At 43.6% G+C, this 14,710-nt stretch overlaps 1 protein-coding gene across 2 annotated transcripts in view; it reads left to right on the top strand.

Moving 5' to 3' along the window:
* Positions 1 to 501: 501 nt before the first annotated feature.
* LOC137358739 (venom phosphodiesterase 2-like) overlaps positions 502 to 14,710 on the top strand; it is a 194,012-nt gene continuing 179,803 nt past the window's right edge. The window contains exon 1 of one of the 2 annotated variants that reach the window (XM_068025035.1): positions 502 to 859. In XM_068025035.1, coding sequence (XP_067881136.1) covers positions 716 to 859 — 144 coding nt within the window. In that variant the 5' untranslated portion in view covers positions 502 to 715. The remainder of the gene's footprint in view (positions 860 to 14,710) is intronic. The other variant, XM_068025024.1, reaches the window with a different exon arrangement.

The raw sequence follows: 14,710 nt of genomic DNA, 5'->3' as shown, positions 1-14,710 counted from the left end.
CGTAGGATTAGGCTGGATAGCTCTTTTTCAGTTGGCACAGATTCGATGCCCTCCTTCTGTGCTGTAAATGTTCTATGTTTCCAATTATCAGAATGGAAAACAGTGATTAAAATCGTAGAGGGGCCGCACAGTCCCGCTCCATCCTCTTACTACCTATCTCTGGATATGGAAAGTTTACTGCAGATTTTTTTTTCTTGCAAGTGATTAAAAATTCTTTCTGGATGTGAGTTGGAAAACATTCAACGCTATTTTAGATCTTGAAATTTCCAGTTATTAAACCCTAACAACATTGGTTGTGCCCGTTAAACAGGAAGGTTCAATTTCGAAGTAGATTTTCTCACTTTCCGTAAGTGTTTAAACTCCCTTTATAAAAACAAGTTGGGCAATTGCATTCCAATTAAAGTAGAGCAAACTGTCGCAAACAACACTACTTTTGCAACAGTTCCAGCAAGATATCTTCGATCCCTGTGAGTTGCAGTTGGGTTAAGTGACTTTTTTAAAACTTGCTCTCGCAGAGCTGTGTATTTCCTCAGCTTGGGGGTAGCTCTCAGGCGGTATCTTCCCCTCCCTACAGCAACACTTCGGAGAGATTGGTTCTCTCCCAGTGAGGGGGACGTGCTAGTGGAATGTGTTATAAATTCATCCTGGCCTTTCTGCCGAGTAGTTGTTTTTGATTGGTGAAGTTGTTGCGTTCTGAGCTAACAAGGTTAGCAGGATGGATCTGGAGAGAGGTAAGCAGGGGTACGAAGCACATTATTCCAACGAGGAGCAGCAGGCGTCGATGCTGCCTTCAGCCGCGGAGCCGGCAGGGGAGGGCCGGAGACGGCAGCACAGCTCCAAGTGCCGAGTGATCACAGCGGTGAGTGAGTGCAGCGAGTGAGCGGGGCAAGGGAGCGCTGGAGGGTCACCCAGGTTACACAGAGGCACTGGCTCCAGGGTTCAAAGCAATTTCCACACCGCAGTCAACTGCTGACAGACATCCGTCACTCATTGTATTATGTTAACAACAGTTAACGTGCTGAATAACTACAATATATTTCCTAACAAGCTTGCTTATTGGATTGTAATCAATGCAATTAATTCAAATTAAGATGTTAGTTGATATTTATTTTACTTTATATTTTAATTCTAATACTGTATGAGTACAGTGTACATGTATACACACACACCGGTAGTTTTATCGCTCAGTCCGCAAGCAGGACCCTGAGCTTCCGGTTGCTTGCCATTTCAACACTACCCCCTGCTCTCATGCTCACATCTCTGTCCTGGGATTGCTGCAGTGTTCGAGTGAACATCAACGCAAACTCGAGGAACAGCATCTCATCTACCGATTACGCACACTACAGCCTGCCGGACTGAACATTGAGTTCAATAATTTCAGAGCATGACAGCCCCCCACTTTACTTTCATTTTTAGTTATTTCTTTCTTCCTTTTTTTTTTACATTCCTTTTTACATTTTTTACAATTTTTTTTGCATTTATTTCATTTCATCTTAGTTTGTTCAGTTTGCTTACCCACTGTTTTTTTTCAGGTTGTTTTTCTTCAGGTTTGCACTTGCTGCTGTTCAATATTCAGTATATTCACACCTAATCTGTACTAATGCTTTGTCTTTCAACACACCATTAACATATTGTTTGCCTTTGCTCCGTGACCTTTCGGTCAGCTATGTGGCCTGGTCCAATCTGCACCTTTTCCTTTGTTATCTCTTGCCCAACCCCCACCTCACTTGTTTATAATCTGTAACTTTTCTAATATTTGTCAGTTCCGAAGAAGGGTCACTGACCCGAAACGTTAACTCTGCTTCTCTTTCCACAGATGCTGCCAGACCTGCTGAGTGATTCCAGCATTTCTTGTTTTTGTTTCCGGTAGTTTTATCCTCGCTTGCACCCAGAAACACTTTTTTTTTAAATTTCCAAAATACACTTAATTCATAAAAATCTGGTAAAAATAAATGACAAGACAGTTCCAAACAGCACCAAGTCAAAAAATACAAACAGAGCATAGGAGATCAGTTTCCTTCAATACAGGAGTGAGTTGCCTCACAACCCTTTCATTTCATTTTTCATGCCATATACATTTTAGAGCACACAAAAATTTTCCCGATACAGTTCGAGGGGTTTCCCATGGATCCAGCCCCTCCGTTCAGCTTGGTGGGGGGACCTTACACAGTGGTCTTTCCCCATAGAGCCTTTGCTGCGGCTGCACCCAGAAACACAGTCAACTGGGTACAAACAAATTGTGTGGATTAAACAATAGCAGATTTGTGGGCTGTTAAGTTAGTCGCCTAACTGCAATATGCTCAACTTTTATGTCCGTGACCCTCCCTGAAACCCTCAGGCCGAATGAATCCCCAGCCCACAAAACTGACCATAGCCCCCAACTCAAATGCGCGTATTTGTCAGTTGCACCGGTTTGTTGAGTCTCTCAACATTGTCACCAGATTTTTAGGCGCAGCAGGAAAACAAGTCATGTTTCTGGTCTTTTAATTTATTTTTTGAGGGTTTTTCTAAAAGTTACTCTTGCTGAGCATTTTTTTGTTTAATGCAATTTTATCGATCTAAGTCACATTTAAAAGATTTCCCCATTGCAGGCTCTTAAACATGCTGTGACTGATGTGCATGAATGATGGTTAAATGAGTTGAAATTCAAACTTTGAAAATCAAAAAGAAATGGTGTAGGTTCATTATTTCTTTGGGGCTCCAGTGTGTTATGCCAACTTGCACCCATTTTAAGTATTCTAATGAGAGAATATCATAGAATGGTTGTAGTGCGGAAGGTGGCTATTCTGCCCGTCGTGTCCATGCCAGCTCTCTGCAAGAGCAACTCAACCAGACGCTTTTCCCTGTAACCCTACAAACCTTTTGAGATAATTATCCAGTTCCCTTTTGAAAGCCACAATTGAACCTGCCTCCACGACAAATTCATGCAGTGCATTGCAGATCCTAACCACTCACTGCATTAAAAAGATTCTCCTTGCGTTGGGCTGAGTTTTGTAAGCCCGCCGCCGAAAAAAATGGCAGCTGGCCTGCACATGCCACATGCCAAAGAGCTGCCACGATTCCAAATGCGGCGGCTCATTTTAATAGCCGGGGTGGACCGCCCCCTCACCCCCAATCATGTGGAGGGAGCGGGCTGTCTGTCCCCAGCAATGGTGTCAGCTGCCTGTGCACAGGCTCTGACACCATTTTTAAAGAGCTGTTAGCCCTACTGGCTAATGTAAATGTTTAAAGAAAGATTGAATGAAAATAAATAAATACGTCTTTTTTTTCCCCTCTCCCATCCCCAAAAATGATTACATTAATTATTTGCCCTTCCCTCCCCCCAAAAATATTTACCTTTACCATCTGATCCCCACCCCCCCCTGCCCAAACTGCACTAACCTTCACCTACAACCCTTCCCACCATACCCTAATGCTAATTTGACTCTGTTACCACCCCCCCCCCCCTCACTGATAAACTTACCCTCTCCCACCACGCCCCAAACTGTTCTGCCTCGTTTCCCCAGACTGGATCTGAAGGCGTGGCAGTGCCGGCCACCGGGGTGAAGGTGACGGTGGGACATTAGGAAGCGATGTGAAATGAATTAATTCAGGTATTTAATTTATTTAAATTGCGGTCCCGTCACTGAGCGGTGGGGGGGATACCACGAGGCTTTGCCGCTGCTGGTAATATCGAGCCAGGCCCTGCAGGCGCGAGTTGCATGTTTGCCCTCACCCGGAGGCATCTTCAGGCACCCCCCCACCTGGCCACAGTAAAGCCTTGCTCGGGTATAAAATTAAAACCCGACCTGACCACAGCCAACCTGAACCTGACTCGGGCTCGAGTCCTTCAATTTTTTTTTTCATGCCCGACCTGACCTGAAAATGTCAAACATGTTATTAGTCCAGAAGAAAAAATCACGTCAAAACATAGATTAAAAAGAAAACAATACAAAACAAAACCCGACCACAGCCAACCCGACCTGACCTGAGCCGGAATCCTGGACGCAGAACGTAGACTCGACCCAACCCGAACCCGACCCATGGAGTCGGTTTGGTCGGGTAGCCGGGTTTTATGTCATGGAACCGATGCCTGGGGGAGAACAAAATGCAGCCCGTTGTCTCTGCTCTTTGGCCAATCACTTTAAAGCAATGTCTTCTGGTTCTCGACCCTTCTACCAATGGAAACAGTCTCTCCCTATCTGTCCAGACCCCTGATGATTTTGAACATCTCTATCAAATGTCCTAAATCTCTCAATTTTCTGTGAGGATAACAGCCCAAGCCTCTCCAATCTATCCATGTAACTGAAGTGTCTCATCCCTCGAACCATTCTAATCAATCTTCTCTGTACCCTCTCAATGCCTTCACATCCTTCCTAAAGTGTGCTGCTCAGAATTGGACAATACTCAAGTTGAGGCTGAACAGGTGTTTTATAAAGATTCACCATAACTTCTTGCTTTTGTACAATATGCCTCTCTAAAGCCCAGGATCTTGTATGCATTAGAATCGTAGAAACGTAGAAAGTTTAAGGCACAGAAAGGCCACTTGGCCCATTGAGTCTGTGCCAGCATTAGCAACTGCATTTTCAACCTACCCTGCCACCTTCAACTATTTGTGCACATATACCCCCAGATCCCTCTGCTTTAGAACTGCATCATTTATCTTGTCTTTCCTTTTTCTTCCGACCAAAATATATCACTTCACGCTTCTTTGCATTAACTTTCATTTGCCATTTGTTCACGCATTCCATCTGCCTGTCTATGCCCCCTTGAAGCCTATCACTGTTCTCACTGTTCACAATATTTCCAAGTTTCGTGTCATCTACAAATTTTGAAATTGTGCTCTGTACACCCAAGTCTAGGTCATTAATGTATATCAAGAAAAGCAGTGTTCTTTTATAATATTAACCCCTAGGGAACCCCTGTGTACTGTCCTCCAGTCTGAAAAACAACCATTCGCTATTACTCTTTTTATTTCTGTCACTCAGCCAGCTCCAAAGCCATGCTGCCACTGAGGCTTCAGTTTTGCTGACAAGCCTGTTATGTGGCTCTTTATGAAATGCCGTTTGGAAGTCCATGTAGACTACATCAGCTGCATAAAGCTCATCAATCCTCTCTGTTACCTCATCAGAAAACTCAATCAAGTTTGCTAAACACAATTATCCATTAACAAATCTGTGCTGGTTTTCCTTAATTAATTCACATTTGTCCAAGTGACTGTTAAATTTGTCCCAGATTATCGTTTCTAAAAGCTTTCCCACCACCAGGTTAAACCTACTGGCCTGTAGTTGTTGGGCTTATCCTTGCACTCTTTTTTTGAACAAGGATGTAACATTTGCAATTCTCTAGTCCTCTGGCATCAACCCTGTATCTAAGGAGGATTGGAAGATTATGGTCAGTGCCTGCACAATTTCCACCCTTGCTTTCCACCCTTACTTCCCTCAGTATCCTTGGACGCATCTGATCCAGTCCGAGTGACTTATCAACATTAAGTATAGCCAGTGTCAAGAAAACCTGCTATGCTGAACGAGGATTTTTAATTCGTCGGATGGAAGCGTACATTAAACTGTTAAAAAGGAAAGCTGGAATCCTACTTACAATTTTTAACAAGCTGGCAGCCAAGATGGCCACCACAATTTGCATTGAAATACCTCACATTCCAGACATCAAAGTGGAGACGCATGTCTAAAAAGCTCCCATCCAGGACAATGTCTTGAACAGTTGAGTAAATTATCTAGGATCACCCTCGTTAGCAGGACATTCAAACCCAGCTTGGAGCATTAACTAGTGGAGATGAATCTCTCTCTGTCTTTCTGACTCTCTGTGTAACATCGCAAGTTTCCAAACCTGTCTGCGACTGCAGGATACCCAAGACCACCAGTGCTATAGACAGATACCCTGGGGGAGAAAGCCACCTACAATACTGTCTCCAAGAAAACCCTGAACCAAATGGACCAGCTGCAAGTGCACTTCTACCAGTCAGAGACGTCAGAACCATAATTCAGCCGGAAGATAACTGAATCACCAGACCCCACAGACTGTATATTATTTTTAATTGTTCTGGACTCTAATCCAATAAAACTTCTTCATCACTCTAACATTTTGTTTGTGTGTGTGCGTGCATGCGTGCAAGTTGGAATGTAGTTTCATTATTTTACTCAGATCAAGATTTCATTTTATGTACAATAAACTAAGTTTTTTTTTGTTTAAATGCAAGAAGACCTGTCCGGTTGGTTCTTTCCTTATCATAGCACATAAAGGGTTAAACAGTCATTGAATTGGTAAACACATCCACTTTTAAAAAGGAATAACCCCTGTTGTGGGCAAACAAGTAGAGGGACAAGAGGGGAGTTTTCGATCCTCACCTGATCGTAACACCAGCTTTTCTAATACCTCCTCTTTATCAATTTTTAGTCCATCTAGTGCCCTGACTACCTCCTCTTTTACTATGACTTTAGCAGCATCTTCTTCCTTGGTGGAGTAGATGCAAAGTACTTACTTAATATCTCAGCCATGCCCTCTGCCTCCATGCATAAATCCCCTTTTTGCTCCCGAATCAGCCCGGCTCCTCCTTTTACCACCCTTTTACTATTTATATGCCTATAGATGACTTTTACATTGGCTGCCAGTCTCTTCTCTCTTTGTTGCTCTTATTTCTTTTTTCAATTCTGCTCTGAACTTCCAATATTCAGCCTGGTTCTCAATTGTATTGTCAACCTGACATTTGTTATACACATCCTTTTTCTGCTTCATTTTGCTCGCTGTCTCTTTCATCATCCAGGGAGCTCTGGCTTTATTTGTCCTACTCTTCCCCCTCATGGCAATGTACCTCAACTATCACTGCTTTAAAGGCAGCCCATTGCTCCATTCCAGTTTTGCCTGCCAATCTTTGATTCCAACTTACCTGGGCCAGATCCGTTCTCACCCCATTTAAATTGGCTGTCCCCTAATTAATTAATTTTACTCTGGATTGTTGCTTGTTCTTTTCCATGGCGAACCTAAACTTTATGATACTATGATCACTGTCCCCTAAATGCTCCCCGACTGACACTTGATCCACTTGACCCACTTCATTCACCAGGACTGGCTCCAGCAGTGCTTCCTTCTTCATTGGACTGGAAACATACTGATGTAGAAAATTCTCCTGAAGACGCTCCAGAAACTCTTGCACCTCTCTGCCCTTTACGATATTACTATCACAGTCTATATCAGGAAATTAACAAGCTATTTGGGCTTAACATGATTGACAAAAAGGTTGCAGCTTTGAGTACAAGTTCCGAGTTGCACCCATTATGGAAACTAAGACACAGTATGGTGTAATGAGTGGTTAGCATTTCAGGTTTAGGTTTCTAGTCGTTCTTTCCTCTGTACAGTTGCTTGCGACCTGATGTATATTTATATATGTGTATAATTTTTGTTCTGGACATTTATATATGTGTTAATCAAATTACACATAGTTATGTGAGGTTTTCACATGACGAGCATAGTTACCATCATCTGAAAAAATGTTGGTTCCACATGGACACTGACAACTCCAATCTCTACATCACCATCTCTGACTGCTGCACTGCCTCTGATTTGTCATGCTGCTTGTCTGGCATCAAGTACTGGATGAGCAGAAACATTGACATAGAATTTACAGCACAGAAACAGGCCATTTGGCCCATTTGGTCTATGCTGGTATTTCTGCTCCACATGAGCCTCCTCCCACCTGTCTTCATCTTATCCTGTCTTTCTTCCTATTCCTTTCCCCCTAATGTGCTTATCTAGCTCCTTCATAGATATGTCTCTGCTAATCACCTCAACCAATTCACGTGCTAGGAAGTTCTGTATTTTCACTGCCATCTGGGTCGGGAAATTTCTTCTGGTTTATTTATTGGATTTATTAGTGACTTTCTTATATTTGATTTCCCCCTCAAGTGGAAACATCTTTGTTTCCCCTATCAAATCCCTTCATAATGTAAAGGCTTCCATCAGGTCACCTTTCAATCTTTTCTTTACTAGAGAAATGTTCCCCAGCCTGTTCAGTCTTTGCTGATAGTTATACCCTCTCCGTTCTGGTATCATCTTAAATCATAGAATGACATAGCACAGAAGCAGGTCACTCATTGGTAGAGCTATCCAGCTAATCCCACTCCCCTGTTCCTTCCCTGCAGCCCTGTAAATGTTTTCAATTCAAATATTTATCTAATTCCCTTTTGAATCTTAACCGTCGAATCGGCTTCCAAGCATTCCAAGCAGTGTATTCCAGATCATAACAACCATTTATGTAAATATTTTTCCCTCACGCTGATTCTTTGGCCAATCATCTTAAATCTGTGTGCTCTGGTTACTGACCCTTCTGCCACTGGAAATAGTTTCTCTTTACAGAACCATTCATTATTTTGAACACCTGCATCAAATCTCCCTATTAGCATTTCTTTAAAGTGTGGTGCCCAGAATTAAATACAATACTCCAGCTGAGGCCAAGCAACCACTTTATAAAGGTTTAATTTTACTTCCTTACTTTTTTACTCCATACTTCTATTACTAAAGCCAAGGATCTCTTATGCTTTTTCTTTTATAACAGCCTTCGCATCTTGGCCCACCACCGTCAAAAGATTTGTGTACACACGTCCCCAGGTCTTTCTGTTCCAGCACCCCTTCTAAAATTGTAAAGTTTAGTTTATATTGTCAATCTTGTAAATTTTTTTTGCGCCTTCTCCGTTATAGATTAGATGACCTGTTGCAGGTCTCTTTTGACAACGCATATCAAAGTAATAAATAGGTCTACACTACTGCAGAGTTATTAATTTGTTCAGCCACATTTAGACCACTGCATCTTACCTAATGTTTAAAAGATCCCATTGTGCTATGTTGAAGAAGAGCAGGGCAGTTCTCCCCAGTGTCCTATCCAATATTTATCCCTCAATCAATATCACTGAAACAGATTATCTGATCATTATATTGCTTTTTGTGGGAGTTTGATGTGCGCAAATTGGCTCCCGCATTTCCTACATTACAGCAATGACTATACTGTTGGCTGTACATTGTCCGTAAAGCTTATAAATGTAAGTTCTCTCTGTTCAATGGTTTTACCTAGTTCTGAAAACAATAACATATTTCTAGGAATCAATTAGCATTGTAGCACATCAGAAGCTTATTTTAATTGAATTTGAAATTGCTGATGTTGTAATCAATCAGAAGCTCGTGACCTGAATTAACTCTCTCTATTGTGAATTCTTTCATCTTTTTAAAAATCCTGGTACAGTCTAGAAATGTTGGGCTGGAGAGTCTAGAGAAACTGGGATTGTTCTCCTTAGGACAGAGCAGGTTAAGGGTAGATTTAATAGAGGTGTTCAAAATAATAGCTGTTTTGATCAGAGGAAATAAGGAGAAACTGTTTCCATTGGCAGGAGGGTCAATATTCGAGGGACACAGATTTAAGTTAATTGGCAAAGAACCAGAGGGGAGATGAACAGAGGAACATAGGAGTAGAACATTCAGCTCCTCGAGCCTGTCCCGCCATTCAGTGAGATCATGGCTGATCCGCGGCCTAACTCCATATACCTGCCTTTGCCCCATATCCCTTAATATCTTTGCTTAACAAAAATCTCTCTATCTCAGATTTAAAATTAACAACTGTTCTAGCTTCCACTGCTGTTTGTGGGAGAGAGTTCCAAACCTCTACCACCCTTTGTGTGAAGAAGTGCTTCCTAACATCTCTCCTGAACGGTCTGGTCCTAATTTTTAGACTATGCCCCCTAGTTCTAGAATCTCCAACCAGTGGAAATAGTTTATCTTTATCTAGCCTGTCTTTTCCTGTTAATATCTCGAAGACTTCGATCAGATCACCCCTTAACCTTCAAAATTCTAGCGAAAACAGGTCTAATTTGTGTAATCTCTCATCGTAACTTAACCCCTGTAGTCCAGGTATCATTCTTGAAGAGAATTTTTTTTATGCAGCAAGTTATGATCTGCCTGAAAGGTGGTGGAAGCAGATTCAGTAGTCCCTTTTTCAAAAGGGTTTTGGATATATAATTGGACTCCCTCAGTACTGCACTGAGAGAGTGTCAGCCCAGATTTTTGTGCTTAAGCCCCTGGAATGGAGCTTAAATCACAGCTTTCTGATTCGGAGGTGAAAGTGCTACCAACCTGGCCATGGATAACACTGTGGAAAGAGGGAAGAAAAGTCCAGTTCTAATTAGCATCTTAAGTATCAAAGCATCTTAACGTTTTAAGCGAAACAGAAAATATTTAAATTGTCATTGTTTTTCCAAGTCTTCCTACAAAATTTTCGTACCTCCAATCTTGCAATATTTGAAACAGCTTAAAATGCTTCTGCTCTATGTACAGGTGCACACTATGTGAAAATGAAATTTGTAGTAAAAATTAACATAAGTTCTCTGGTTTACTTTGAATTAACTTTTGTACAACTGGCTGTTAAATTTCAATTCGGTTTTAAAGATCCTGGTGAAATGGGCCTTTGACCTCACTGCTCTTAAACCATGTTTGCTGTACAAAACAGGGCAGATTCATGCTAAACTTGAGCAGTAATAAAAGGGGGGGAATCCGAACACCAAAGTGACCTAATCTGCCTCAAACCCTGACCAATTGGAAAATAATTGCAGCAAATAGCAATTGTAGACTTTGCTCTCAAATGTTCTGCACCTAAAAACATGGTTGCTTCCCTAATCTCTGGAATTCCCATCCTAAACTTCTCTCTCCTCTTAAGCCGCCCCTTCAAACCTACCTCTTTGATCAAGTTTTTGGTCACCTGCCCAAAAATCTCCTTATGTGGCTCTGTGTCAAACTTTGTTTGATAACACTCCTGAAAAGCATGTTGGAATATTTTATTATGTTAAAGATATTACATAAAAGCGAGGTTTTTGTTGTACTTCTAACCACCTCTTTTGTGCAATGTTTCTCTCTTCCCTTATCCTTGCACTCCTTTCCTCTTGCTGGGATTAAGGGAAAGAAATTCAGATCTGTAATGCTGCTGTAGACGGTGTTATGGAAGTTGATTGCCCTCCTGGGGAAGCATGCTGCACCGTCAGCCGCTTCCGGTGCTGTCTACGTGGCGCAACCTCCTTGAGAAGAGTACTCGTGTAAGCATCTCCTGTGAGTGCCAGAAGCAACTGTATTCATCCTGTCATAATGTCAAGTAGCCCAACCAGCTGATCTGATGCTCATTTTCCAAATTTGGGCCACGCAGGGCCTATTCAGCAAATGTGGGGGGTCGGTTAGCTCAGTCCGTTAGATGGCTAGCATGAAATGCAGAAAGACGCCAACAGTGCGGGTTCAATCCCAGTACCGGCTGTGGTAGTTCATGGAGGCCTGCCTCCTTGCCTTGCCCACCCTTGAGGAGTGGTGACCTTCAAGCTGTCACCAACTCCCTCTCTCTATCCCTCTCTCTCTCTCTCGCTCTAATAAGGAGAGATGCCTATGGTCTTTTGGGACTCTGGCTAGAGCAATTCAACAAATTTGTATGTCAGTCACAAAAGATCAAGTTTTCAGCTGTAAGATGGGTCTTGCACTAGTGTTATTTAAAGGGTCTAGCACCCAACTCACAGGTAAGGTGATTTTGAAGAACTTCTGCTATTGCAGAGTTTTTGGAAGTATTCTGAAATGATTTTGGAGGTGTTATGATGAGTTCCTGGACTTGACAGGAGGGCAAGATTTTTGATTGAGTGAGAGGGCAGGATCAGGGGGCAGGCGGGTGCTTAAACCCGCCCCTTGTGCGGTGTGCTTGTTTCCTGATGCAGAACCGGCATGCTCCAAATTTAAAAGGCTCTGCCAAGTGCCAGAAGGGCCAACCCACCCCACATCGCTAAATGCCAGTTAAGCCACTTATTGAGCTTGTCAACTCAGTTAAGGGCCAACTTTGAATTTTCTTTTAGAGGCATGGGATCCATGCAGGGTCTGAACCACAACAGGGAGGGGGAGATGCAAACAACTTGGGAAGATGCTCAGAGCAGGGGTAGGAGACAGCAGCAAGAGGCTCCATCAAAGAGGGAAGGCTTAGAAAAGGCCCTCCATCAAAGTCAAGCAGTTACAGAGTCGAGAGACTTATCTGTCATCTCTCCTCATTGTTGACATAGCAAATGAGGTATTTCTCAGTAACTTTAACCCAAATAAAAAATCACTAGGGGGAGGATTTTTAGCCTATGATGGGGGCGGGTGTGATGAGTCAAGTTGCCTGCCAGTGTGCCCTTTTCCCCGGAGGAGGGCTGGGGTAGGGCGGCAGGTAGCTGACTGAGCTTGTTAAAGGCTTATTAAAACCTATTTTCGGAGGCTGACTGGAAGAGTCAAAGAACAATGTAGCTGCCCAGAGACGGCCTTCCAGCGGGAGACCAGGGGGCCAGCGCTCCAGGCAGGCTTTGTGGCCCTCCCCACCTACCTGGCTTCAGTTCCTGTGGAGGGGTTCCCTCTCCGTAATGGTGGCCCAGCTGCTAAAGACATTTTTTATTTTAAAGTTTTTGTACAAATGCATTTGCCAGTTATTCATGATGGCAGTATAACTGAGCCAGGGTAGTCCCAGGTAACTATACCAGCATTTAAGTATAGGACAGAGGGCAGGAGAGAGTAAATGACAAAGATGCTGTGGAACAAAAGCAAAGGGAGTGCTAATCGTTGTAGTGAAAGACAAAGCATTAGTCCAGAGAGAGTGTTAATGCCAGAATAATGAACAGCTCTGTCCTAAAGCACAAACATGAAAAACAAGTTTAAGACAGGCACATAGTTTTAAAAAAAATAAAGTAAAATTAAAAAAAAAAGGCAGTCATGTTCTGAAATTGTTGAACTTAATGTGGAATCCAGAAGGCTGTCGAGTGCCTACTCGGAAGATGAGTTGCTGTTCTTTGAGCTTCTGTTGATGTTCACTGCAGCAGACCACAGACACAGATGTGAGTGTGAATTAAAATGGTAAGCAACCAGAAGCTCAGGGTCATGCTTGCGGACTGAGCGGAGGTGTTCCACAAAGTGGTCACTCAATCTGCGTTTGGTCTCCCCAGTGTAGAGGAGACTGCATTGTGAGCAGCAAATACAGTATACTAAATTGAAAGAAGTACAAGTAAATCACTGCATCACCTGGAAGGAGTGTTTGGGGCTTTGGATGGTGAGGAGAGAGGAGGTAAAAGGGCAGGTATTACACCTCCTGCGATTGCATGGGAAGGTGCCTTGGGAAGGGGATGAGGTGATGGAGGAGTGGACCAGGGTGTGGCGAGCGATCCCTTTGGAATGCTGATGGGAGAGGGGAAATATGTGTTGGTAGTGGCATTGCGCTGGAGGAGGCAGAAATGATGGAGAATGATCCTTTGGATGTGGAGGCTGGTAGGGTGGAAAGTGAGGACAAGGGGAACTCTATCAAGGGGAGGGAGGGAGGGTAAGCGTGAGGGCAGAAATGTGGGAAATGGGTCGGACACAGTCAAGGGCCTTGTCAACCACAGTGGGGGAAATTATTGGTTGAGGAAAAAGGAAGACATATCAGAAGTGCTGTTGTGAAAGGTTGCATCATCAGAACAGATGCATCAGAAATAGAAAAACCGGGAGAATGGAATGATGTTCTTACAGGGGCAGGGTGTGAGGAAGTATAGTTGGGGTAGCTGGTGGGCTTATGAATATAGTAGATAGTCTATCCCCAGAAATGGAGACAGAGAAGTCGAGGAAGGGAAGTGTCGGAGATGGATCATGTAAAGGTGAGAGAAGGAATTGGAAGCAAAGTTGAAGTTTTCCAGTTCAGGGCGAGAGCAGTAAACGGCACCGTTACAGTCATCAATGAACGAGAAAAAGAGCTGGTGGAGGGGGTCTGAGTAGGACTGGAACAAGGAATGTTTGACATACCCCACAAAAAGACAGGCAGAACTAGGACCCATGCGAGTATCCATAGGAACACCTTTTATTTGAAGGAAGTGAGTGGAGTTGAAGGAGAAGTTGTTCAGTGTGAGAACAAGTTCAGCCAGGCAGAGGAGGGTGGTGGTGGATGGGGACTGGTTGGGCCTCTGTTCAAGGAAGTAGCAGAGAGCCGTCAGAGTGTCCTGGTGGGGGATGGAGATGTAGAGAGATTGGACGTCCATAGTGAAGAGGAGGCGATTAGGACCAGGAAATTGGAAATTGTTGAAATGATGTAGGGCGTCAGAAGAATCACGGATGTAGGTGGGAAGAGACTGGACCAGGGAGAACAAAGAATCGAGATAGGAAGGAATCAGTTCTGTGGGGCAGGAACAGGCTGAAATGATGGGTCTACTGGGACAGCCTTGTTGGTGGATTTTAGGAAGGAGGTAGAAGCGGGCTGTCCGGGGTTGTAGGACTATGCAGTTGGAAGTTGTAGAGGGAAGATCTCCAGAGGTGATCAGGTCAGTGACAGTCCTGTGGACAGTGACTTGTTTTTTGGTGATGGGGTCATGGTCCAGGAGGAGGTAGGAAGAAGTGTCTGAGAGTTGGCGCTTAGCCTCTGCAAGGTAGAGATCGGTACATCAGATGGCAACAACAGCATCGCTCTTGTGATTAAATCTGCTGACAATGTCGGGGTTAGACCTGAGAGAATGGAGTGCAGCAAGTTCAGAGGGAGACAGGTTAGAGTGAGCGGAGCAGAGAAATTAAGTTGGCCGATGCCTTGCCGATAGTTCTCAATGAAAAGATCAAGATCAGGTAAGAGGCTAGAAGGAGTGGTCCAGGTGGAGGGAGTATAGTGGAGGTGGGTGCATGGGTCTGCCGGTCAGTGCAGGGGGGTGCGGGGAGCTCCTGGCCAAAA

The sequence above is a fragment of the Heterodontus francisci genome, chromosome 3 (assembly GCF_036365525.1).
Source record: "Heterodontus francisci isolate sHetFra1 chromosome 3, sHetFra1.hap1, whole genome shotgun sequence".
Taxonomy (NCBI): Eukaryota; Metazoa; Chordata; class Chondrichthyes; order Heterodontiformes; family Heterodontidae; genus Heterodontus; species Heterodontus francisci.
This window is presented reverse-complemented; position numbering and strand designations above follow the sequence as displayed.